Here is a 26,521-nt window from a genome sequence, read left to right as displayed (position 1 = left end):
TGCTCTTGAGTGGACCTCATTGGTTATACTGATACATTCATTAAAAGAGAACAAAGCATCAAGACTGTTTGCTGGTTCCAGCATCCACAGACGACTCCACAGTCTACTTTTTTATTTTTATTTTTTTGTTGAGGGACAATAAAAGGCTAGGGTGCGTCAGAGGTCCATCACTGTTTGTCTTACGTGAGGCAGCAGCGTGCTTTTTGTTAAACCATGAATGAGGTTTTCTTTCAAGCTCATAAAAAGAGCATTATGCAACCAGGCAGCGTGCAGGTGCACAGCATTGTCAACACACAGATGGAACATCATGATAAGAAATATGTACAAAAATACATTCATATGAGATTAAATATACATTAAAACATAGGAGGAGTTATAGTCTGTTTAAAAGAAGTGCTATACCGCTTTAGAAATGAACATTGAGTTGATATCTTATCTTTCAAATTATATATTTTTTAAATAATCACATTTTAGAATTTGGTTTAATCACAGGTAATTACTTGCTTGCATAATTTAAAATTTCTTAGAAAAGACCCCAATATTTGTTAAAATGCAATTTAAAAATCAGAATGTCATCCAGGAATATTTTTAAACATTTTGCTTGGATGCATTTTATTTATTTGCACAAAACTTGGTTACTGTTTTATCCCTAGTTCTTTCCAGCTGTATTTTGGAGTGGAATTTACCAGCAAGCACACAAGTCAGAGTCTTCTCACTAATTTTTCTGATGATATCTATAGCAATCCAATCACCGATTATTTAACGGTTAAGGTGAAAGAGCTTGTTCGGTCAAAATAAATTGCATGATTAATCCAAGTGTGTTCCTGATTAATACAACATTTTTTGTGATTAATCCCATGAGTTAACTTGCTAATACCGACAGTCCTGTATTCCTAAGCAAACACAAGTAACCTGACACCGAGCATACAACAGACTGCATATGGGTTATGTATATATACACAGGTGCGCCATAGAATGACATCAGACACAAAGACTTTTGATTGATGCAGTCATTCAACAATAAACCAAGAGCCCGTTCTAATACTTTGGTTATGAAAGGGCACACAATCTTCAAAAACAGCTCCCGATTGCTGGTTGTGTTTCTGAGGGTGTTTTCGGGCTCTTAACATTAAAATTGGTGTGTTTATGCATGACGAAATAATGCCTCCGAGATCCAGATGTAAGGCAGGGATGCATGGTGGTGGTTTACAACAGTGCAGAACAATATTGACTCTTATTGCTGATGTCGTGATTGCTTTAAAAGTGTCAAGTGTATTTTTTGGAATGCAGAGGAAGCACACAAACATCTCAGAATAAGTGGGCCAGCAATAGACGTGTGTGTGTGTGTGTGTGTGTGTGTGTGTGTGTGTGTGTGTGTGTGTGTGTGTGTGTGTGTGCGTGCGTGCGTGCGTGCGTGCGTGCGTGCGTGCGTGCGTGCGTGCGTGCGTGCGTGCGTGCGTGCGTGCGTGCGTGACTCATTCATCTCTGGTGACAAGTTTCAGGGAGAGTCTGCATCGCAAAGGCACATTTTTAAAGCAATGATGTGACAGAAGATGTATGTGTGCATATAAAACACCTCTGCATCATCATCACCATTTGAAGTGCACACAGTGAAGCGTTGCTATGAATTAAGGATTCTCATCAAGTTGTTACATTAAATGGGGGGAATGTTATGAAGAGCGCATGGAGGAATGTAGCATGAAAAAAGCTGAAGGCAAACTTCACCTCATCAATAATTCACTTTCACTTGAACTAAGTTGAAGTGGAAAGAAAAAGTGAAAAGTAAGACAAAAGTAAAAAAGTAGCACATGAGGATGAGACGGGCTTGGACGACAAAACGAACCAACAGGGCATTTGTTTCATTTAAATGTCAACTCCTATAAATATAAAATTAAATCATGTAAATAATGAATAGGTTTTTTTATATTATTATATGAATATATACTTATTGGTTTTTGTTGTATTGCATAGACTGTGCCACGTAATATAATGAATCTTTTTTTTTAAGTGAATGCAAAATTGATCTCATTAAAAAACTTAGTTAAAAATAATACAGTATTATTTTAAACTTTGACTATCATTACTATATTATATTTACTTTTTGTTTATCACTGTTAAAAATGTTCCAGGTTTGACAGTGGTAAATTAATTTCAGCAGAACTAGTATTTATTGCTATGGTATTAGTTTATTTAAAACAAGCATTCAGTTACAATGTGGTAGATCGCGTATTTACAGTTTGTCATTACATGTCCAAAATCTAGTATTTTCATAGCTTAATCATTAAAAAACTGTTTACAACTTTCTAAAAAAATTTAACATTATGAGAGCTCTCTCGACATGAATTTAAACCCACATAGTCACCTTTACACTCTGTCAATACGATGTAGTACTGCTGTTGGTTTGAATTGGTTTGGTCTCACATAGTGGTCAATACTACTGTAGTATTGACATTTTTAGTACATTTAGACATTTTTATGTTTAAAATGCCTAATTTAGGCTAAAATATGGTGAATATGCTAAAAGAAAAACAAACAAACCAAAAAACATCTGTGATAGAATGAAACCACAAACTTTGAAGTGCGATGTGATCATATTTTAGTCTAAAATATATATATATTTTTTTTAATTTCAGTCATTAAATCTAGCAGGAATGTTTTAATCTTTTTTTTCTGAAAAGCCTTGAAATCATGAGCGCTCCCCAAAGTTGGGAACGTACCGTTGCTTTTCAGAATGTTTTGGTTTTAAAAAGAAAACAGTCAAAATAGAGTTTTAGTAATATAACAGAATGTTTTCCTCAAGGTGGATTTTACGAGATGAACACAATATAAAAGTAATTGTTGATGTTATGTTGACTGTTGCTTTTTGTCTTGTAGATTTCATTATGGACACCTCGTGATGAGGTTTGACATGAGTGTAAAAAACTTTCTCGTCCAGACGGCTAGAATGACTACCTGTGTGTCATCATCACCGGCTGTGCAAAGTTACAAAAAACCATGACGCCTAAACGCCACAAGAAGCCAGAGCAGCGAAGAGATGACCGCCAGCGAAGGAAAATGACGTCTGCGGTGAAGTCCAGGATGGGCTGAACTGGCCGAGGTCGATCGGGTGAAGATGTACGGATGTTCCTATGGACAAAATGTAACTCTTGAACCCAGGCTTCCATGAATGCAGCATGTGACATGATCAACTTTAGATTTAAAGGGAAAGTCTATTGATTTTGGATTCACCTTACAACCAGATAAATATTCCTATAGATTTTCTATGAAATTTGACAAAATACACAATGATTAAATTGCTTATACGTGCTCTTACACTTATTTTGGTAAATTTAGACAAAAAGTCTTGAATTAGGGTTTAATGCAATGTCTGATATTAAAGCATATTTCACAGAATATGCAAAATTTAGCTGGAAAAAAACCCCCAAATACAGCTAGTTACAATTTCAAATAATTCTCATAGATTTTACCTAATTGTTGTACAAAAAACTATTTTGAATGACTGACTTCACACTGCTAAAAATGTAATTATTGTATATGGCAAGTAAACAGAAATACATGTATAATGTACAGTATTTGTGATATTAAATAAAGAAAAACTTTTGTTTCTTAATGTCAAGTTATTGAATGGTGTTATTTAATCGTTTTAAATTATAACTATTATGTATAATATTATAATTTAAAAGCCAGCTAATCAGTAAAATTAGTTGCATACAATTATGTAAATAGATATTTGTGTTTTATTGTATTATAATTAATGTTATAAATATTAGTTTTAACAATAATCATACTATAAAATGATTACTAACATTAAATAGCCAATACAAACATATTTTACTACATATACTATACAAAATAATGATAAAACAAAATGATGTTTTTAGTACTAATATATTTAGTATTTACGACATAATAGTGCATATATATATATATATATATATATATATATATATATATATATATATATATATATATATATATATGTAGGTGTGGGAAAAATCACAAGACTACTTCGTCTCTATATACAGTATATGTATGTCTACATTCTGCTATAGATGGCAATGTATACAAAATGACGGAGAATGCATGGGGTCAAAGTTCACATCGAGACAAGTCTCACCATGGGTGGACAGACGAGGTTGATGGGGTCAGAAAAACTGCTAACAACCGTCTTGTCTCCCTCAGCCTGAAACTGTCCACACAAACACTTCACTTTCTAAATGAAAAATAAGTAAGAATGAGAGTAGAAACAATATACAGTAAATAAGGTTTATCTAGTATGTTAAAATAAGTAGCAAATTAAGATAAAAAAAAGAACTATCTAGTACATTTTTAAAAAGTAGTACATTGAATTATAAAAGAAACAAGTAAATTTTATTAAAAACGGAAGTAGTGAAGTAAAAAAGTAAGTAGTAAATGAAGGTACAAATTAGGGCTGGGTGATACACGATATATCGAGGGTTTGTTTCTGTGCGATATAGAAAATGACGATATCGTGATATTCGCGTATACGTTCTCACGCAGTTGCTTTTAGCTGCGGGCATTACACTACAGGCTCTTCTCACTCTTTCTTGCATCTGCTTCTCATTGAGAGATAAAACAAGTGCACCTTCTAACATACGTCACATACGTATACGTCCTCGCAGAGAAGACAGGTAGCGGAAAGGCTAATGTTAGCTGTAATGCTCGTGGGGCAGTGACAGTGGAAATACGAGAGAAAGAAGGTGCCAAACTGGTAACAAATGAAGGAAGAATAATTAATTCCCAAGAAAAACAGCAAAAAGTAGCTTTACTGCTAATTTGTTGCATAATTTGAAAAGTCACCCGCTAGAGAATGAAGAGTGCTTGAAACTCCGCATGTCAACATCTAGGCCCACGCCACACCAACAAAATGCCCAAGCAACCATTTCCACATCAACACCGTATGAAAAAAAAAGTCAACAACAAAAGGATATAACATCCGCAGGAACCTACCACATAGTGAAGGACATACACTATTTGATTTCCTATTATGCAACTCATTTTTATTTGAGTTATTGAAATATCTTGTGTGACATCATGCACAAAAGTGCACTTTATTTGTTTTAAACTATTGTAGTGGCGTACTGTACAAAAAAAAAGCACTTTAATTTAGAGTTGTTTTGACATGTCATCTTAGTGACATCATGTACAAAAGTGCACTAATGGTTAGTTTTAAAATGTCGATGACAATCTTGCCATTTCTGTTTTGAAATTACATGAATGTTTGTGCCACTGCTTAATAAATACAGTTTTGGTAAATTAACTTACAGTGGGGCAAAAAAGTATTTAGTCAGCCACCGATTGTGCAAGTTCTCCCACTTAAAATGATGACAGAGGTCTGTAATTTTCATCATAGGTACACTTCAACTGTGAGAGACAGAATGTGAAAAAAAACAAACAGGAATTCTCATTGTATTAATTTTAAAGAATTTATTTGTAAATTATGGGGGAAAATAAGTATTTGGTCAATAACAAAAATTTTACTCAATACTTTGTAATATAACCTTTGTTGGCAATAACAGAGGTCAAATGATTACTATAGGTCTTTACCAGGTTTGCATACACAGTAGCTGGTATTTTGGCCCATTCCTCCATGCAGATCTTCTCGAGAGCAGTGATGTTTTGGGGCTGCCGCCCAGCAACACAGACTTTCAACTCCCTCCACAGATTTTCTATGGGTTTGAGGTCTGGAGACTGGCTAGGCCACTCCAGGACTTTCAAATGCTTCTTACGGAGCCACTCCTTCGTTGCCCGGGCAGTGTGTTTGGGACCATTGTGATGCTGGAAGACCCAGCCATGTTTCATCTTCAAAGCTCTCACTGATGGAAGGAGGTTTTGGCTCAAAATCTCACGATACATGGCCCCATTCATTATTTCCTTAACACAGATCAGTCGTCCTGTCCCCTTAGCAGAAAAACAGCCCCAAAGCATGATGTTTCCACACCCATGCTTCACAGTAGGTATGGTGTTATTGGGATGCAACTGAGTATTCTTCTTCCTCCAAACACGACGAGTTGAGTTTATACCAAAAAGTTATATTTTGGTTTCATCTGACCACATGACATTCTCCCAATCCTCTGCTGTATCAGCCATGTGCTCTCTGGCAAACTTCAGACGAGCCTGGACATGCACTGGCTTAAGCAGGTGGACACGTCTGGCACTGCAGGATTTGATTCCCTGTCGGCGTAGTGTGTTACTGATGGTAACCTTTGTTACTTTGGTCCCAGCTCTCTGCAGGTCATTCAACAAGTCCCCCCGTGTGGTTCTGGGATTTTTGGTCACCATTCTCATGATCATTTTGACCCCACGGGATGAGATCTTGCGTGGAGCCCCAGATCGAGGGAGATTATCAGTGGTCTTGTATGTCTTCCATATTCTGATAATTGCTCCCAGAGTTGATCTGCTTGCCTATTATAGATTCACTCTTCCCAGTCTGGTGCAGGTCTACAATTCTTTTCCTGGTGTCCTTCGAGAGCTCTTTGGTCTTGGCCGTAGTGGAGTTTGAAGTCTGACTGTTTGAGGCTGTGGACAGGTGTCTTTTATACAGATAATGAGTTCAAACAGGTCCATTAATACAGGTAACGAGTGGAGGACAGAAGTGCCTCTTAAAGAAGAAGTTACAGGTCTGTGAGAGCCAGAGATCTTCCTTGTTTGAAGTGACCAAATACTTATTTTCCACCATAATTTACAAATAAATTCTTTAAAATTCCTACAATGTGAATTCCTGGATTTTTTTTTCACATTCTGTCTCTCACAGTTGAAGTGTACCTATGATAACAATTACAGACCTCTGTCATCATTTCAAGTGGGAGAACTTGCACAATCGGTGGCTGACTAAATAATTTTTTGCCCCATTGTAGATAGGTTAATTGGCAACAATAAATTGGCCCTAGTGTGTGAATGTGAGTGTGAATGTTGTCTGTCTATCTGTGTTGGCCCTGCGATGAGGTGGTGACTTGTCCAGGGTGTACCCTGCCTTCCGCCCGATTGTAGCTGAGATAGGCGCCAGCACCCCCCCGCAACCCTGAAAGGGAATAAGCGGTAGAAAATGGATGGATGGATGGATAGTTCCGATTTCCCTCTCTGCATGAAAGTTTACAATTAGCATATATTAATGCAATATGAACAAGAATGTTTTTAATGTAGACACATAACATTATCATACTGGTGTGATTATATGCATCATGTGTTCATTCAAGGCTAAGGCAAAATATCGAGATATATATCATGTATCGTGATATGGCCTAAAAATATCGAGATATTAATAAAAGGCCATATGGCCCAGCCCTAGTGCAAATAAACTAGTAAATGAAAATAAATAATAAATGACATAAAATGTATATATATTGTGAATGAAAAGTAAGTAGTAAATAAATGTTACAAATATATATATTGTGAATTAAAAGTACGCAGTAAATAAATGTAACTAAGTATTTAGTTAATGAAAGTAAAACAGTAAGTAATAATTGGAAGTAGAAAATGAAAGAAAAACTGTAAGCAGTAGAGGAAGGTAATAAATAAAAGTAAAACATTAAGTAGTAATTGGAAGTAGAAAATGAAAGAAAAACTGTAAGTAGTAAAGGAAAGTAATAATTAGGTAGTAAATCAAAAGTAAGTTGTAACAAAAGCAAAACAGTAAATAATAAAGTAAAAAGTAAAAGAAGTGTTTACATGTCTGACCATGTTGTTCCACAGTCCTTTGGCCAGTTCTTCATGGCCTTTAATGGTGAAGTGAAAGCAGTCGTGTGTGAAGAAGCTCATGTCGATCTTGCCGCTCTGCTCACACACAAAAAGAAGAGGATTGGAGGACAGGTCGTGACGTCACGGCGTGTGCGGCCTTACCGGGAGGCGAGGAGGGTCAGCGTGTTTCAAGAAGGGCTGCAGGACCACAGCGAAGTCTTCCCTGAAGAAGTGGTTACCATGAAGCAATGCCTCCAATCTCCTCTGAGAACCAGCAGCCAATAGGAGAGCGCCACATGAGTGTCATCAAATGATGACAATCAGCATCATCTCGTTAAGAATGATTACCTGGAACTCCAGATTGACCTCCACTAGCTCTCCAAGCTCAGCAGAACGACTCGCTGGCTCGATGAGACAAGAGCAGAAAGATCTGAACAACATAGAACATCAACGTCAATGTAGTAGTGCTCAATATTGGATTTCATTGAATCATGTTTAATATTGATGATATGATTTCATTAAATCATTATGTTCAATATTAATGATTTGATTTCAATGAATCATGTCCACTATGGATTACCGGTATATGATCTCATTCAATTACTGGTATGTTCAATACTAAGGATATGATTTCATGGAATTATTTTCAATATAAATGATATGATTTTATGGAATCAAATTTAAAATTGATATGATTTCATGGAATCCAGTTTACTATTGATGAAATGATTTTATGTAATCATGTACAATATTAAGGACATGATTTTAACGAATCATGTTCAATATTAATATAATTTAATGGAATTTTTTTTCTAATGATGACGTGATTGCATTTATACATGTGCAATATCAAGGATTTCATGCAATTACGTTTTATATTGATTAAATGATTTCATGGAATTAAGTGTAATATTGATATGATTTCATGGAATCTTGGCAATACTGATATTATTTCCTTGAATTATGTGTGTGAATGTTGTCTGTCTATCTGTGGTGGCTCTGCGATGAAGTGGCGACTTGTCCAGGGTGTACGCCGGCTTCCGCCTGATTGTGGTTGAGATACGCTCCAGCACTCCCCGCGACCCCGGAAGGGATGAGCAGTAGAAAATGGATGGATGGATAGATTTTCAATATTAAGTTTATGATTTTATGCAATTATTTTCTATATGATTTTCAATGGAATCAAGATCATTATTATATGATTTGATGGAATCACGTCAGTCTTAATATGATTTGACGGAACCATGTACAGTTAAGATAGGCTTCATCCCCCACCATGACCCTACAAAGGGACAAGCTGTAGAAAATGGATGGATGGATGTTCAATATTGATATGATGGAACCATGTTCAATATCGATATGATTTGATTAAATCATGTTCAATATTGATAATATGATTTCATGGACGCTCCAATCAAAGCACAGATTTTCATTGAAATAAATTCTAATTAGCCCATTCGTGCATATTGAGAAAGTGAAGCATCAAGGGTTGGAATTGGGGTTTAAATCACCATAAATGATTCCCAGGCGTGGCACCGCTGCTGCCCACTGCTCCCCTCACTTCCCAAGGGGTGATCAAGGGGATGGGTCAAATGCAGAGGACACATTTCACCACACCTAGTGTGTGTGTGACAATCATTGGTACTTTAACTTTAACTCTTTAAAATGATTTGGGGTGTGTGAGCAAGTGCTGAACATGCTCATTTATGAACAAGTACAACACAAACAATGTTGTACACTATTAGGAGTAACGTGCTGGGCAGAGGTGGGTAGAGTGGCCAGAAATTGTACTCAAGTAAGAGTACTGTTACTTTAGAGATGTATTACTCGGGTAAAAGTAAGGAGTAGTCACCCAAATATTTAATTGAGTAAAAGTAAAAAGTATGTTGTGAAAAAACTACTCAAGTACTGAGTAACTGATGAGAAACCTGTTCGTTTAATAATGACGGCAACAAGTAATGCACAAAAACATAAAAATGACAAACAAATTCAGAGCCAGGAATATCTCTTAAGCAACTAAAACAATAATATATTTTTGGTTTTACATTGTATTGAAAAAAAAATTTGAAAATGTATTTTACCTTTGCAACCTCATTATACTATTGGCTAAGTTTTATATTCATAAATGTGAGTTTCTCAATACCCGACCTGTTTTTTGTGCCTTTAAAAAAGATTTAGAACTCTACATAAAAACACTCTCTACCTCTAACAACCAAAAATCTGTGAAAACGATGATGCTGTGTTCCAAATTTAAGTTATTTACTGAGATTGAGTGAGCCTATGGCTTTGCACTTAGTTTATTTTATATATATATTTTTTTTGCATTCTATTTTAGTTACTTTGAATTTACAACCTCCAGGCGCTGTTTTTTTACGGTTTTTATACAGTTTTGTACTGTTTTTGTACTTACTTTGACGATTATTTTCAACTGTTTGTAAATGTTGGAATTTATAAATACAGGTTTATTAAAAAAAAAAGTGTGCAGTTAATCATGTGACCGCCTGGCTCAGTTTGATTGGTGAAACTGAGTCAAACGTCAACAGTGACTGCATTTGATTGGTGAAAGGGAGTCAAACGTCACCAGTGACTGCATTTGATTGGTGAAACGCAGGCATGTGATGGATCGTACTTTGAAAATCTGTCCGACAAACCAAAAAGAAACAAAGCGTGCATTAACAGATCGATAAAAATCAGTAGCAAGTAGCGAGCTGAATGTAGATAAATGGAGCGGAGTAAAAGTAGCGTTTCTTCTCTATGAATATACTCAAGTAAAAGTATGTTGCATTAAAACTACTGTTAGAAGTACAATGTATCCCAAAAGTTACACAAGTAGATGTAACAGAGTAAATGTAGTGCGTTACTACCCACCTCTGGTGCCGAGTCAGCATTAAGTGGATTGTGAACAACTGCAAATCACGAGCGAAGTAGTAACATTTTATAGTGCATGCAGAGCTAAAAAAAAAAAAAAGCTGCTGCGTGCTGATCCTTTAGCCTACTTCAAATACAGCTACTGCCATCTCGTGAAATTCATTAAAAACTGCAAGAGGAGGTTGCCTCCAGCCACCTTTGTACACCACACACCTGACGACTACAGAGGAATTGTTGAGTTTAATTAAATAAAGTTGTTAAATACATAGTTAACAAAATCAAGCAAGATGATGTACTATATGTTAATTATGAATATGCTAGTGAGGATGTACTGTATGTTGTTGCAAACTTACCTTTGTAGCAGACAGCCTGGTGTGGGCTTGTGCACCTCTCTGAGAGTCTGCATGGGAAGAATCTGCACCACGTTCACAATCATTCGAGGAACCTCAAGGAGCACAAAGACAAAACTTTTATTGCAAATGAAACAAAACAGTTAAATTATTAAAGGTTTTCATCTTCGGTGACCTCATTCATAAGCATTTCCAACGACACGCTCATGTAGTGAAGGAAGTTCTCTGCTGAGAAGAGAGCCTGCAAGGAATGTCAGCGCTTTATCGGAACCATAAAGCAGTTAAATGCTCTACTGTAATCATGAAAAATCATTATGAGTTCATGGAATCATGTTCAATGTGTAGTATTTCATAGAAATTCCATAAATCAGTAATTTTCAAACTGTGGTAGGCCAAATGTTCAAACACAGTGTTGCTGTTCAAACTGTTTGTAATGTTACATTATCCAAAATATTAAATATACTTGTTAAATAAAACCTCTCCCTTGTTTGTAATGAATACTTAGGCCTACTACGCTACTGTATTTTGGGGTTGGTCATTATGGTGGTAATTGGAAAGCAAATTGTTTCCTGAGAGGGTACTTGGTGAAACCACTGCCGTAAAATATTGATGTTATTATTTTAATTGTATCATGTTCAATAATGACATAATTTTACAAAGTGATGCAAAATTTTAATCACATGATTTAATGGAATCATGTAAAAATAATGATGTGATTTAATAGAATCATGATGAATATTTATATAATTTCATAGAATTGTGTAAAATACTGATAAGATTTCATAGAATCATGTTAAATAATGATTATATGATTTAATGTAATCGTGTAAAATATTGATAAGATTTCATATAATCACGTAAAATATTGATACAATATGCACAGTATTGATTATATTATTATATTGATTATGATATGGTTTCAGAGTCTAATGTAAAATAATCATATTTCATGGAATAATGTAAAATATTGATGTGAGTTCATAGAACCATGTACAATATTGCATTTATGATTTCACAAAATCATGCGAAATATTAATAAGTATCATGATTTCATGGAGCCATGTTCAATATTATATGATTTAATAGAATCATGTACAAATAATTATATGGTTTAATGGAATCATGTAAAATACTGAAATGATTTAATAGAATCATGTAAAATATTGATATAATTTCAAGGAAGCATGCACACTCTTTATTATATTATATTGCTTATGATTTGAATTTATACTATTTATTTAAAATAATCATTTGATTTCATGGAATAATGTAAAATATTGAAATGAGTTCATGGAATCATGTGCAATATTGCTTATATAATTTCAAATCCATCCATCCATCCATCAATCCATTTTATACCGCTTATTCCCTTTTGGATCGCGGGGGGCGCTGGTGCCTATCTCAGCTACAATCGGGCAGAAGGCGGTGTACACCCTGGACAAGTCGCCACCTCATCGCAGTAATGTCAAATCATGTAAAATATTAAGTATTATATAATTCCATGGAACCATGTTCAATACTGATTCTCATTTCATGAAATCATGTAAAAAAAGTACTCTATATGAATGGAATTATGTTCAATATTAATGATGACATCATTTAATGGAATATTTAAAATAATTACTTTATAAGATTTCAAGGAATTATGGTCATATTGATGATGATATGGTTCCATTCATGGGATGTTCACTTTTGAAGATATGATTTCATGAAATCATGAGAGACAAGCGGTAAGAAATGGATGGATGGATGGATGTATATATTGATAGATATGATGATGGAAAGATTTACTTTGTCTTTGCAATAGTCACAGATGTCGTTCATGCCCATAAGGATGGTCAGAAGCTTCCAATCCTTCTCGAAGTTCAACCCCTGCAGGACATAAATAATAATCCTAATCATATCAATAATACATGAATAAAGCAAGAGTGGGTATAAAGTACAGCACAATTTGCTTGATTAAACCATATAAATATGTAATGTAACATTCAATAATATAATAGTTCTGCCATCATATTTGTTTGATTGAATTTGATTTCAGATTTAATCAAAACTTAAGAAGACCAAAAAAAATTGTTTTTTGTTTTTCCATATCCTCACTTTCACAAAAGTGATCAGTGGGCAGAATTCTGTGTGAAAAAAAACAACAGAAATAAAAAAACTAAACAATTGTTTGTTATGGTAAACTATTTTTTACACTTGTAAGTCAAGTATAGATAGTAAAACATGACTTATGTGCTGTCTGAGTATTTTTATTTTTATTCCTAAAGTGTTCCAATATTTTTGGAGCGGTTTAGAAACAAGGACAACCACAGTTTGAGTTCTTTTGATACAATTTGGCACTTCTACATCATGAATAATATAGCGACAATCTTATATTTAGTATTCATGTGTAGTATAAAGAATGTTTGAAACTGGGACAAATAAATTCTATGACAAAGTAAGTTCCACTGCTTTGTACCACTTCAATTTACACTTGCATGATTCATGTATCGAACATTGAAATCTTAAAATGGACAAAGAGTGACCCTGAAACACCTCAATTGTATTTGCACTGTTTGAAAACACGAACACATCTTTCATTTGCACACAAACCTCGTAACCTCTGAGCGTGTCAATCAAATGTCTCGTCTGACTGGGGAGATTGCTGTAGACGGAAAAAGAGAAAGATTATTATTATAAATTACACGCACATATATTTTAGCATGACAACACGATGAAGAAGGCAAAACAGCAAGTGTGTCGGTTGCCATGGCAACAGAAAAAGCAGGCGGCCTTCAAGGCTGCAACCTTACAAAGTGTTGTGTCCTGTCACAGCCAAATTGAGGCCCGTCTGGCTGATGTGGGCCTCCATGCCGTGGACCGTCTTCCCCCGAGCAGCGCCCAGCAGGCTGGGATTGAAGAGCTTGATGATGTCTGACACACGCACGCACACACAGGAAGTGAGCGCTTGGTGAAGGGGCAGGTCACGAGGACGACAAACTTACTGGGCAAAGTGATGACATCCTCAAACGAGCCGTAACCTCCGATGCTGGGAGACAAAACAGGAATTCAGACATCAACACTGGACAGTTGTTTAGGTACACCAGCACGGGTCAATCGGAATCTTCCATTACAAAATCAATGCTTTTTTTTTTTTGATCGACACTGCCAGGACATGAAGTCACATCGAAAAATATTATTGATCACTTCCAGCATTCGTCACCTGACTTAGGGGTCAAAATATTAGAAAAGGCTCATCAGCGTACAACACGGCTACTAATCATTCCCAGCAGGCACAAGACATTGAAACAACATTGAGAACTTGTTGAATTAGGTCCTGATGTTAAGCAGCTCAAACATAATGTAAAAACATCTTCTTTAACGACGTTTAATCATTGTCAGGATCTGACGTTGATTTGACCATTAAAATTTGGTCATTTACGCGCCAACAACGTTGATGTCTCAATCTACAAATACAACTATTTTGTGACGTTTTAAAGTCAGTTGTAAAGGACATGAATGTATAATCAATGTTGTATCAGTATCTTGTGTCTGCTTGGTTAATTCTTATAAAAAAAAAATCATATTTATATTTTTAATTCAATTATGATTTTTTGGGGTGTAAATTACGTAATAAAATAAATACAAATGTTAAATGGCAATCAGAAGCAGGATCATCTTTATTGGCCAAGTATGTTTAACAGACAAGGAATTTGACTTGATGGGTTTTTTCTATTACAACACAAAAACATATCAATGGATACATATATATATATATATATATATATATATATATAAATTTTCTACCGCTTGTCCCTTTTGGGGTCGCTGGAGCCTATCTTAGCTGCATTCGGGCCGTAGGCAGGGTACACCCTGGACAAGTCGCCACCTCATCGCAGGGCAACATAAACAGACAACATTCACGCTCACATTCACACACTGTGGCCAATTTAGTGTTGCCAATCAATCTATCCCCAGGTGTATGTCTTTGGAGGTGGGAGGAAGCCAGAGTACCCAAAGGGAACCCACGCAGTCACAGGGTGAACATGCAAACTCTACACAGAAAGATCCTGAGCCTGGGATTTAACCCAGGACTGCTCGTATTGTGAGGCAGATGCACTAACCCCTCTTCTATCTACTGTATGTTTATATATATATATATATATATATATATATATATATACTCATATATATATATATATATATATATATATATATATATATATATATATATATATATATATACACACATATATATATATATATATATATATATATATATATATATATATATATATATATATATATATACACACACACATATATATATATATACACACATATATATATATATATACACACATATATATATATATACACACACACACACACATACATATATATATTCACTCATACATACATATATACACATATATATAAAATACATATATATATATATATAATCACTTGATCAGTAATGAGATACTGAAATAATCTAATAAGTGATATTTATTCAATAATTGTGACAGAGATGATTTGATGAAGAGCATCCTTTAGCAGAAAAGTGTTAAGTCTCTCTAAATGTTTGTGTTTTATGTTATTAAGCCAAATCCGACAAATTCAAGCCTGTCACTCATACAACAGCAAGTACTTTCTGCAGTCTACTAATCCTTTAATACGAGATGGCGCATGTGTGTGTTACAGTGACCTGGTTTACCTCCATGAAACGTGGCGAAACTCGATGGGGATCCCGAGGACGGTGGTGGCGTTGGCGCCGATGGCTGTCTGGAACCAGAGGAAATGACAACTCAGTCACAATGATTATTTTCTAGAAGAATCTTTGTGACAAGGAAAGGAGGAAGTAAAAGCAACATTTTTACTGTTAGAGAATCTCCCAGGGCGGCAATGACTTTGATGTCGGCCGCCTTCACCAGCTCCACTTCAACAAAAATAAGAGTAATAAACGATCAACATGGTGGGTGTGTGTGCGCAGCGACACACCTGAGGAGGGGGCTGTAGCCGAAGGGCTCATATCCGGACACTGGAAGGTTGGATGTTTGAAACCAACTGGACGAGTTTTCTCAGGAAACTCCTAAAAAGCGAGTCGGAGATCTTTATCATTGAACTTGTTTAATATGACCTAAAATAACTTATGTTGGTTTTCATGCTGACACTATGAGAAGCAACATTCTTACAAATAACAAATGCATCTTCAGGTGAAGTTTTCCATGAAAAACAAACTACAAAACTAGCAGGCAGAAAACACAGTAATATTATGTAGTAGTAATATGTAATATTAATAGTAATAATGAATATATTAATTATGAAACATGACCATATTCAGGGTGTCATCTTCCTCAGAGACACCAACTATCATAGAAGTAGATCCACTAACTTAATTCGGTTATGTGGAGCTTGGCGAGCTATCAAAGGCTCCTCCCACAACCTACAAACGAGAATAAAATAATTTATCAATTTTATTTTAGCAATAAAGGAGATCAACAATGCAATAGATAGTAAACCGTGTTTATGGATTTAACAAAAACATTTGACACAATCAATCCATCCATCCATTTCTACCGCTTATTCCCTTTGGGGTCACGGTGGGTGCTGGTGTCTATCTCAGCTACAATCTGGCACAAGGCGGGGTACACCTTGGACAAGTCGCCACCTCATCGCAGGGCCAACACAGACAGACAAACAACATTCACAAACTATGGCCAATTTAGTGTTGCCAATCAACCTATCCCCAGGTGCATGTCTTTGGAGGTGGGAGGAAGCCGGAGTACCCGGAGGGAACCCACGCAGTCACGGGGAGAACATGCAAACTTCACACAGAAAGATCCCGAGACTGGGATTGAACCCAGGATTACTCAGGACCTTCGTATTGTGAGGCAGACGCACTAACCCCTCTGCCACCACAATAAATCTTAATAAACAAATTAGAGCGGAATGGCTTCAGAGGGCTGGTCTTAAACAGGGTAAGAAGCTACTTAACCAACAGGAAGCAATACGTGAAGCTAGGCAAACCTACACCTACAGCGCTGAAAATATATTGTGGCATACCTCAGGGATCAATACTACGACCAAAATTGTTCTGACTTTATGTCCTTGGTAACTTTACAAATGTCGTTTATGAAAAGATTTGATTATTTGCAGATAATACAAGTGTGTTTTGTTCAGGAGAAAACATACAGAAGTTAAGACAAATTATATCAAAAGCAATGAACAAAATGAAAAAATGGTTTGACAAAAAGACTATCTTTGAATCTCAGCAAAACTAAAATAATGCTAACCGTTGAAGAGAAAGTCAAACACAGATATAAACAGATGGAGTATATATTATAAAAAGAAAACACATTTTTGAGTATATGATCAAATGTACTGGAAACCTCATGTAAAATATACAACAAAATAGCAAGAAACACGTCAATAATGAATAAAGCAAAACATAGTCAGGACAAAAATCATTTCGTATTCTCTACTGCTCACTAGTGTTACCATATCTGAGTTACTATGCATAATTATGGGGAAACAACTACAAAGCCTCAGCTTCATTCACTAACGGTGTTACAAAAAATATCAATTACAATAATACATAATGTTGGATAGAGAACATACAAACCCCTTATTTATTGATAACATAAGAGAAATATAATCTTAGAGGAAAATCTATTTTAAAACATTTGTATGCACATACAACACCTAGGACTTTAAGCATACCAGTATGTGGAATTAAATTATGGAACGGATTAAGCAAAGAAATCAAAGCACTAATATAATTAATGTTCAATACTACAAGTGTTCACAAAGTACAAAGAACAATTATTACAGGATTAATACAGTGGGGCAAAAAGTATTTAGTCAGCCACCTATTGTGCAAGTTCTCCCACTTAAAATGATGACAGAGGTCTGTAATTTTCATCATAGGTACACTTCAACTGAGAGGGAAAAAAATCCAGGGATTCACATTGTAGGAATTTTAAATCATTTATAAATTATGGTGGAAAATAAGTATTTGGTCACCCATTCAAAGTTATCACTGATGGAAGGAGGTTTTGGCTCAAAATCTCACGACAAATGGCCCCATTCATTCTTTCCTTAACACGGATCAATCGTCCTGTCCCCTTAGCAGAAAAACAGCCCAAAAGCATGAGGTTTCCACCCCCATGCTTCACAGTAGGTATGGTGCAACTCAGTATTCTTCTTCCTCCAAACGCGACAAGTTGAGTTTATACCAAAATGGATACATGGATGATACAGCAGAGGATTGGGAGAATGTCATGTGGTCAGATGAAACCAAAATAGAACTTTTTGGTATAAACTCAACTCGTCGTGTTTGGAGGAAGAATAATACTCAGTTGCATCCCAAGAACACCATACCTACTGTGAAGCATGGGGGTGGAAACATCATGCTTTGGGGATGTTTATCTGCTAAGGGGACAGGACGATTGATCCGTGTTAAGGAAAGAATGAATGGGGCCATGTATCGTGAGATTTTGAGCCAAAACCTCCTTCCATCAGTGAGAGCTTTGAATGGTTGACCAAATACTTATTTTCCACCATAATTTACAAATAAATTATTTAAAATTCCTACAATGTGAATTCCTAGATTTTTTTTTCCACATTCTGTCTCTCAGTTGAAGTGTACCTATCATGAAAATTACAGACCTGTCATCATTTTAAGTGGGAGAACTTGCACAATCGGTGGCTGACTAAATACTTTTTTGCCCCACTGTATATACTATAATTAAAATGTAAGATAATATACTAAACCTTTTTTTTATTTTTTACAGAGATTATGATTATTGATGTATTTAATATGTTTACTTATTGTAAATGTATTTTATTATTCATTTATTTACTGTTCTGTAACAAACAAATTAATGCCCCCCTTTCGGATATGCTGTAATGAAACAACTAGAAATATGTGATGCATTACATTGTAACCTATGAACGCTCGAAATAAACGGTCAGAGTTCCTCTTGTTTTTAAGCAATTCAAACCTTGATGGCCGACTTCCTGTTTGTTTTCAAACATGGGTTGTTGAGACGTTTTTGTGCTTCCTTTTGGGAGGATGGGTGAAACTTGTAGCTGGAGCTAATATAAAGGTACACAACATTTATGGGGGCGCTACCATTCTTCTGACTTGATGAGCCGTCATAAATATCTCAGTTAATAGAGCGGCCATGCCAGCAACTTGAGGGTTCCAGGTTCGAGCCAGTCTTCTGCATATCCTAGTCCTTGGGCAAGACACTTCACCCACCTGCTCCCAGTGCCACACACTGGTTAAATGTAACTTAGATAATGGGTTTTACTATGTAAAGCACTTTGAGTCACGGGAGAAAAGCGCTAAATAAATATAATTCACTTCACTCCACACACTTCACATAATTAGGCACTAAAATGTGAAGAAACACGGTAATAAAACAGCAGATACAACATGGTCTTAGCACCACCAGTTTAGTGCTCACTTCCTAAATGTTTTAGGATTGCACATCAAAAGAAAAAAGACAACAAACCTTGTCAATATACAATTTAAAAATAAAAAAAACAAAAAGTACCTTGTTTAGGGCCTCCTTGCTGTATTGTCGTATTCCTTCTTCATATTTCCACCACCAGTCGTTGCCTAATATTAGTGGCATAAATGTATAGTTCATGCATGTATACATTTATATGTGTAATACGAACATACATAAATGTATATGTACATGTGTACTAAAACAGAAATGTCTCATAGAATTTGTATTACATATTGGATGTGTAATGCTGCAGACAATGCACTTGACAATACAAAATGTTCTAGAACTTTACCTTTGACACGAGACACCAGTATGCACATTGCCAAGGCGACGCAAAGCCACCCCATAGTAAGTGTGAACGGGCCAAAAATCCGTGGGGCACCATGCAGCAAAAAAATCCCTTTGCCTCTTTCAGCACTTTGTCAGGGCCTGCCCACAAAGGATGACTGACAGCCAGGCAAGACCAATGAGGCCTGCAATTTGTTTCACTTTCTAAAAAATGTGATGTTGGGTTAATTGAGGCATAAAAAAATCACTAATAATTATGATCAATCAATTGATTGGAACATTTATACCTTCAATATGTGACATTTTCTAGTTTGAGATTTGGTTGTGCAATTTAGAACAAAACAAATACTAACAAAAATAATATATGAAACAAAACTATTACGTACTGTTGTCCTTTCATTTATTAATGTGTAAATTTGAGAAAATAAAGATGTTAAAAAATGACCAGTAATTGTGATGTGGGGATGCGTTCATGCAGTGTAACTAAAATTGGCGCTATGAGAAAAATAAAAATGATCAAAACTTGTGTTTTTGTGAAGCCCCACTAGATTTCGTTATCAAAGTGATGCTGAAGCTGAGTGGTGATGACTGCTGCTCACAACATACAAAGTAGTGCCGAGAAAAATGTATTTCCGAGAACTCATTAACATTTTCCCCATCTAGTAACCGCCCAGAAAAACATGTCATTTTAAAGTTAAATTAACCCCAAAAAGTCTGGAATATCCAGAGCAGCTTTTCTATAAATTAAACTGATGATGTTAGCATACTTTTAGCACAACACACAATGCTTCTCAAATCAAAGTCTGCAAAACAAAGAAAACATGCAAAAACTTTTCTTCAAGATAAGATTAATTTCTTTCCCAGGATGCAAAAATGTTCAAATGAAGCAGAAATGAGAAATGAATTGCACCTCAAATTCAAGCTGTGTTGATTGGTTGTCTTTTGTCCATCAAGCGCAGCAAAGTCTCAGAGGGTAAAATGTGGAAGGGGGGATCCTGAGGCACACCAGCAAGTCTCAAATCTGTGTTCCAGCAGCCCACAACCTAGCAACACTTCACATGTCGGCGGCCATTTTGGCTCGGCCAGAGTGTTCTGCCAGCAAGCACGAGCTTGTCCAAGAGAGCATCCGTTTGTTCTACCAGCTTTGGGCTTCCTCTCAATGTCGCTCCTCTTCCTCAGGAGGGTCCGCTGCTTCTTCTGCTTGAGGTTGCTGTCGGGGTCTAGGTGGAGGAGGGGGCGGTGCCGGGGGCCGAGGAGGGATTATGATCTGGTGCCGACGTTGTCGGTAGGCGACGACCGCGCCCAACAAGAGGGCGATCACAGTCATGAGATAGAGGTCCCACTCAGGGCCCAGAAGCTGGTCCAGGTCCACCTGAGCAACAAGCTCCCGTAGCTGAAAAGCACAGATGGAGGGGCAAAGGAAATGCTAGTAAATGTAATTAAGATTAGGGGTGTCTAAATACAATATAAATATCAAATATTGGTCCAATATCCGTAAAAAGAGAAGTATAGGGTTATATGAACCTGCATGTAAAAATGTTTGATATAATGTCCAATACAAGCAGTCCTGCAGCGTGTTTACTTGTGAAAGCTGGACAGAGAGTTAACGTTTAAATGTCCTCCAATAAGCACACAAAGTTCCTTTTTACTTGCATTTTAGTCAAGTCCTTTACAAAAATGTAAACATGGTAAGCCATCAGGGCTTCACGGTGGCAGAGGGGTTAGTGCGTCTGCCTCACAATACGAAGGTCCTGCAGTCCTGGGTTCAAATCCAGGCTCGGGATCTTTCTGTGTGGAGTTTGCATGTTCTCCCCGTGAATGCGTGGGTTCCCTCCGGGTACTCCGGCTTCCTCCCACTTCCAAAGACATGCACCTGGGGATAGGTTGATTGGCAACACTAAATTGGCCCTAGTGTGTGAATGTGAGTGTGAATGTTGTTTGTCTATCTGTGTTGGCCCTGCGATGAGGTGGCGACTTGTCCAGGGTGTACCCTGCCTTCCGCCCGATTGTAGCTGAGATTGGCGCCAGCGCCCCCCGCGACCCCGAAAGGGAATAAGCGGTAGAAATGGATGGATGGATGGATGGTAAGCCATCAGCTACTATAAGAGCTAGCCATCACACAACAGCTCAGCACACAAGCTAGACATCGATAATAAGTCTCCTTCAATAAACAATATTGCAGTCTAAAACAGCACCTTTGTCAATATAAACAAGTATTAAATCATCATATTTGAATATTACTGACATATACAAAGTATTCAAGGCATAAGTGTTTTAAAACGAATCCAGTAACAAAGATTTCCGCATACTTAATTTCAAATTATTGTGCCCAGTAGGTGCTTGTAATAAAAAAAAATTGACACTCCACTTCAACATAAGGACAGCATAAGCCCATTCCGGATGTAAATAATAAATCGGTTACTCTTCATCATACCTAACATTGTTTTCTGTTTGACTTATTTCACTTGATAAAACATATTCTAACATTACATGCTACTAAATAATAAAAAATGTACTATACGATTCCTGCTGATTGTAAAGATCAATATTGGTGCTGACCAATGCTCAACGCTCCAATATCGGTATCGTATCAGAAGGGCAAAAGTTGAATCCAGACACCTTTAATTTAATTCAAATTGAATCCATTATCACTTTATAACTCTCTGAAATGAGCAGGATAGGATTTGTTTAAATATATTTTAAACAAAATACATGATTGTATTTGAACGTGTTCGCCTACACAGGCTCAGGGTTGATGATGATATTTGGAGGACAGCTCCAAGCCTACAAACTTTAGGAGCAACTTTGTCTATCAATTCATTAATTATTGTGACCACAAGGTGTCAGTAAAAAAACAAATTACCACTCCACTTTTTTTTTTCTTTCTCCTATTGTTTACAATCAGGAGAAACAAGAAGACGTATGTATTTTTCCAATGCAACTAACTTGGAAATAAGTAAAAGTCTGCTTAAAATAGACTCAACAGTCAGTCCATTATTCTGCCTATAAAGCGTTCTTAATACTAAATTTACATTTCATGACCTCAACATTAGTAATGGTGCCAAATATTAGTGATATTGTATTATAAAAGCTAAGGTAGACAAACTATTTATAGCAGCGCCGTGATCACAGAGAGCTAACTAGCTTGTCCTGCTGTATTGACAGGTACTTTCTCGCCTCGGAGCTCGTGAGAGTATTCTATATCCTAAATAATGTCTCCCACCTTGATAGTAGAAAGATAAAGACATAATCTGACAAGTTGGTTAACTTTTGCATCCAATTTAGATCCGTAAATGGTGAGGTAGACAAAAAAAGATGCTTGGTTCCAGTGAAGTGAAGTGAATTATATTTATATAGCGCTTTTCTCAAGTGACTCAAAGCGCTTTACATAGTGACACCCAATATCTAAGTTACATTTAAACCAGTGTGGGTGGCACTGGGAGCAGGTGGGTAAAGTGTCTTGTCCAAGGACACAACGGCAGTAACTAGGATGGCACAAGCGGGAATCGAACCTGCAACCCTCAAGTTGCTGGCACGGCCACTCTACCAACCGAGCTATGCCGCCACTCTTTTTTTCTTTGCCTGGCTTATGAGTGATTCTTCATCTAAACGGAAATACATGAACAGCTTAATAGTTGCCATCCCAGTAACAGTAGACATTGTACAGATAGTGATGTTTTATTTTGTTTGTTGGCTCTCATGAAGTCAGCAGTGGGTAGTAATCAGTGTTGTTGTTTAGGGAAAAAGCAAACGTAGTGATGTTTGTGAAATGAATACTTTGTTGTATGCTTGAAATAATCAAAATACAAATGTTGGCGCTAGGAGTCTTCAAAATGGGGTCCCAGGAACCCAATCAAGTCATAAAAATGGGGTCCCACTTATTTGTAACCGTTTTGAAAACAAATGATAAATGTATGCATTATCCTGTTATATCTCACATTTTTTATTGTCTTTTAGAAAAAGGTTGTCATAAACATTACTTAATTCATGAAAAAAATAACACCAAAGAAAACAAATGCAGTATTTGTGATCGATAAAACTTTCGGCGAATCAAAATTTAAGAAACTGTACCGGAAAGTGCATTACTTTGAAGTCGACCAATAATAAAAAATTTGACCCGGCAAATATACCGTATTTTCCGGACCACAAGGTGCACCGGATTATAAGGCGCGCTGCCCTCTTTTTAAAATCTTTTTTCATATAGTAGGCGCACCGAATTATAGGGCGCGTTAAAGGGCTCATATTATTACTATTTATTTGTAGATGTAAAACACTTCCTTGTGGTCTACCTAACATGTAATGGTGGTTTAGTCAAAATGTTGCATAGATTATGTTTTACAGACCATCTTCAAGCTGCTTTCGGACAGTCTCTTCCAGATGCACAGTTTGTGGGCAGTCTTATTTACGTGGCTCACCTTCGACAACGTCTTCTCCCAATCATCTTTGTTGTAGTGGTGTAGCGTGCAAGGATGGGAGTGGAAGATGTGTCAAAAGATGGAGCTAACTATTTTAATGACATTCACACTTTACTTAAATCAACAACGGAGCAGCATCTCCTCATCCGTAAACAAAAACACCGGAAATGTATTCCGTGAAAAACCGCCCGACCGGAACTCTAGTAACTAAAGTTGCCTGGGTGAATAATTCCCAAAGCCCAAAAAAAGTCTGTGGGCTATAGAGCGTTTTCCGTTCGGGCTCCAGTACTCTGGAATGCCCTCCCGGTAACAGTTCGAGATGCCACCTCAGTAGAAGCATTTAAGTCTCACCTTAAAACTCATTTGTATACTCTAGCCTTTAAATAGACTCCCTTTTTAGACCAGTTGATCTGCCGTTTCTTTTCTTTTTCTTCTATGTCCCACTCTCCCTTGTGGAGGGGGTCCGGTCCGATCCGGTGGCCATGTACTGCTTGCCTGTCTATCGGCTGGGGACATCTCTGCGCTGCTGATCCGCCTCCGCTTGGGATGGTTTCCTGCTGGCTCCGCTATGAACGGGACTCTCGCTGCTGTGTTGGATCCACTTTGGAATGGACTCTCGCGACTGTGTTGGATCCATTATGGATTGAACTTTCACAGTATCATGTTAGACCCGCTCGACATCCATTGCTTTCCTCCTCTCTAAGGTTCTCATAGTCATTATTGACACCGACGTCCCACTGGGTCATTATTGTCACCGATGTCCCACTGGGTGTGAGTTTTCCTTACCCTTATGTAGTAGGCCTACCGAGGATGTCGTGGTGGTTTGTGCAGCCCTTTGAGACACTAGTGATTTAGGGCTATATAAGTAAACATTGATTGATTGATTGATTGATATGTTTTAGCACTTTAATGGCGAGTTTACTGAGATATGTAAGTAAGAACTTTACACAAATTTATATTAGAAATGGCACTAAAAATGTACTACTAAACATTTTGATGGATCTTTGAGTGCCGTGTGTAATGTGCTATATTTTCAATGGAACATTTAAAATGTTGGTGTTTACTTGAGATTTCTCTTGTTTGACTGCCATTTACTTCACACTTATAATTACATCGTGTGCCAAATAAAGAGTTGGTACTTCAGGGAATTCTGGGTATTTTTTCTGTTGTGTTTATGTTGTTTTGCAGTGCAAATATTCTCCCGAAATGTGTATGCCATTGTTGTTTAGTTTGGTTTCACAATATGGCACATGTTTATGATCGAGTTGGCGATGTTCATACGGCCACCCCTAGTGTTTAACGTGTTTTCCGGCTGTTAACGTGTTATGGCTGTTGAGTAAGAATGCCCTTCATTCACTTGTACATGGGATGTTCAAAAGCAGCATGGTCATTTCAATTGGCTATTATCATATAGAATGGCAGCTGTTCTTGACATTTGCAATCAAAAACTATTATCACACCTTCCAACACTACAAAAGCATTGAAGTAGGTGAGCTCAACCTTATAGTCCGAAAAATACGTTAAACAAAAAAACAGTAAAAAAAAACGTTTAAAAAAAACAAAAAAACTAAGTGTTGGACTTCCTCGTCCTTTCTGATTTAATTGCGTAAAAAGATACAAAAAGTGCGTTAATGCCAACACTGATATGTGCTATATTTTCAATGGAACATTTCAAATGTTGGTGTTTACTTGAGATTTCTCTTATGTTTGACTGCCATCTACTGTTCACACTTATAGTTACATTGTGTGCCAAATAAAATCGTGTTGCGTCCCTAAAGAGTTGGTACTTCAGGGAATTCTGGGTATTTTTTATGTTGTGTTTATGTTGTTTTGCAGTGCAAATATTCTCCCGAAATGTGTATGTCATTGTTGTTTAGTTTGGTTTCACAATATGGCACATGTTTATGATCCTGTTGGCCATGTTTATACGACCACCCCTAGTGGTTAACGTGTTTTCCGGCTGTTAACGTGTTTTGGCTGTTGAGTAAGAATGCCCTTCATTCACTTGTACATGGGATGTTCAAAAGCAGCATGGTCATTTAAATTGGCTATAATCATAGAGAATGGCAGCTGTTCTTGACATCTGCAATCAAAAACTATTATCACACCTTCCAACACTACAAAAGCATTGAAGTAGGTGAGCTCAACCTTATAGTCCGAAAAATACGTTAAACAAAAAAACAGTAAAAAGAACGTTTAAAAAAAACAAAAAAACTAAGTGTTGGACTTTCGCGTCCTTTCTGATTGAATTGCGTAAAAAGATACAAAAAGTGCGTTAATGCAAACACTGATATGTGCTATATTTTCAATGGAACATTTCAAATGTTGGTGTTTACTTGAGATTTCTCTTATGTTTGACTGCCATCTACTGTTCACACTTAGTTACATTGTGTGCCAA

General features: G+C 36.7%; 2 protein-coding genes across 7 annotated transcripts in view; both read right to left on the bottom strand.

The window, feature by feature from the left end:
- Positions 1 to 993: 993 nt before the first annotated feature.
- si:dkey-177p2.18 (phospholipase B1, membrane-associated) lies at positions 994 to 19,946 on the bottom strand. Of its 6 annotated transcripts, none has more exons than XM_061901260.1 (15): positions 19,463 to 19,946; positions 15,900 to 15,990; positions 15,779 to 15,837; positions 15,616 to 15,683; positions 13,904 to 13,947; positions 13,712 to 13,832; positions 13,512 to 13,563; positions 12,708 to 12,788; positions 11,092 to 11,157; positions 10,920 to 11,011; positions 8,047 to 8,128; positions 7,861 to 7,962; positions 7,690 to 7,794; positions 4,118 to 4,189; positions 994 to 3,126 (listed from the first exon to the last, which is right to left on the bottom strand). In XM_061901260.1, the coding sequence occupies exons 1-15, from the start codon at positions 19,568 to 19,570 to the stop codon at positions 2,983 to 2,985; spliced, it is 1,287 nt and encodes a 428-aa protein (XP_061757244.1). In that variant the 5' UTR covers positions 19,571 to 19,946; the 3' UTR covers positions 994 to 2,982. The 6 variants fall into 6 exon arrangements, with proteins under 6 accessions (XP_061757244.1, XP_061757243.1, XP_061757245.1 ...); XM_061901259.1 differs by having other exon boundaries at positions 4,118 to 4,213; positions 7,699 to 7,794; XM_061901261.1 differs by having other exon boundaries at positions 7,699 to 7,794.
- Positions 19,947 to 20,091: 145 nt separating this feature from the next.
- sel1l (SEL1L adaptor subunit of SYVN1 ubiquitin ligase) overlaps positions 20,092 to 26,521 on the bottom strand; it is a 29,168-nt gene continuing 22,738 nt past the window's right edge. Inside the window, exon 21 of the mRNA XM_061901258.1 lies at positions 20,092 to 21,101. Within this exon, the coding sequence (XP_061757242.1) occupies positions 20,865 to 21,101 (237 nt within the window). The 3' untranslated portion in view covers positions 20,092 to 20,864. The remainder of the gene's footprint in view (positions 21,102 to 26,521) is intronic.

This window comes from Nerophis ophidion, linkage group LG05 (assembly GCF_033978795.1).
Source record: "Nerophis ophidion isolate RoL-2023_Sa linkage group LG05, RoL_Noph_v1.0, whole genome shotgun sequence".
Lineage (NCBI taxonomy): Eukaryota > Metazoa > Chordata > Actinopteri > Syngnathiformes > Syngnathidae > Nerophis > Nerophis ophidion.
Note: the sequence above shows the minus strand (reverse complement) of the source record. Positions and strands in the feature narration are given on the sequence as shown.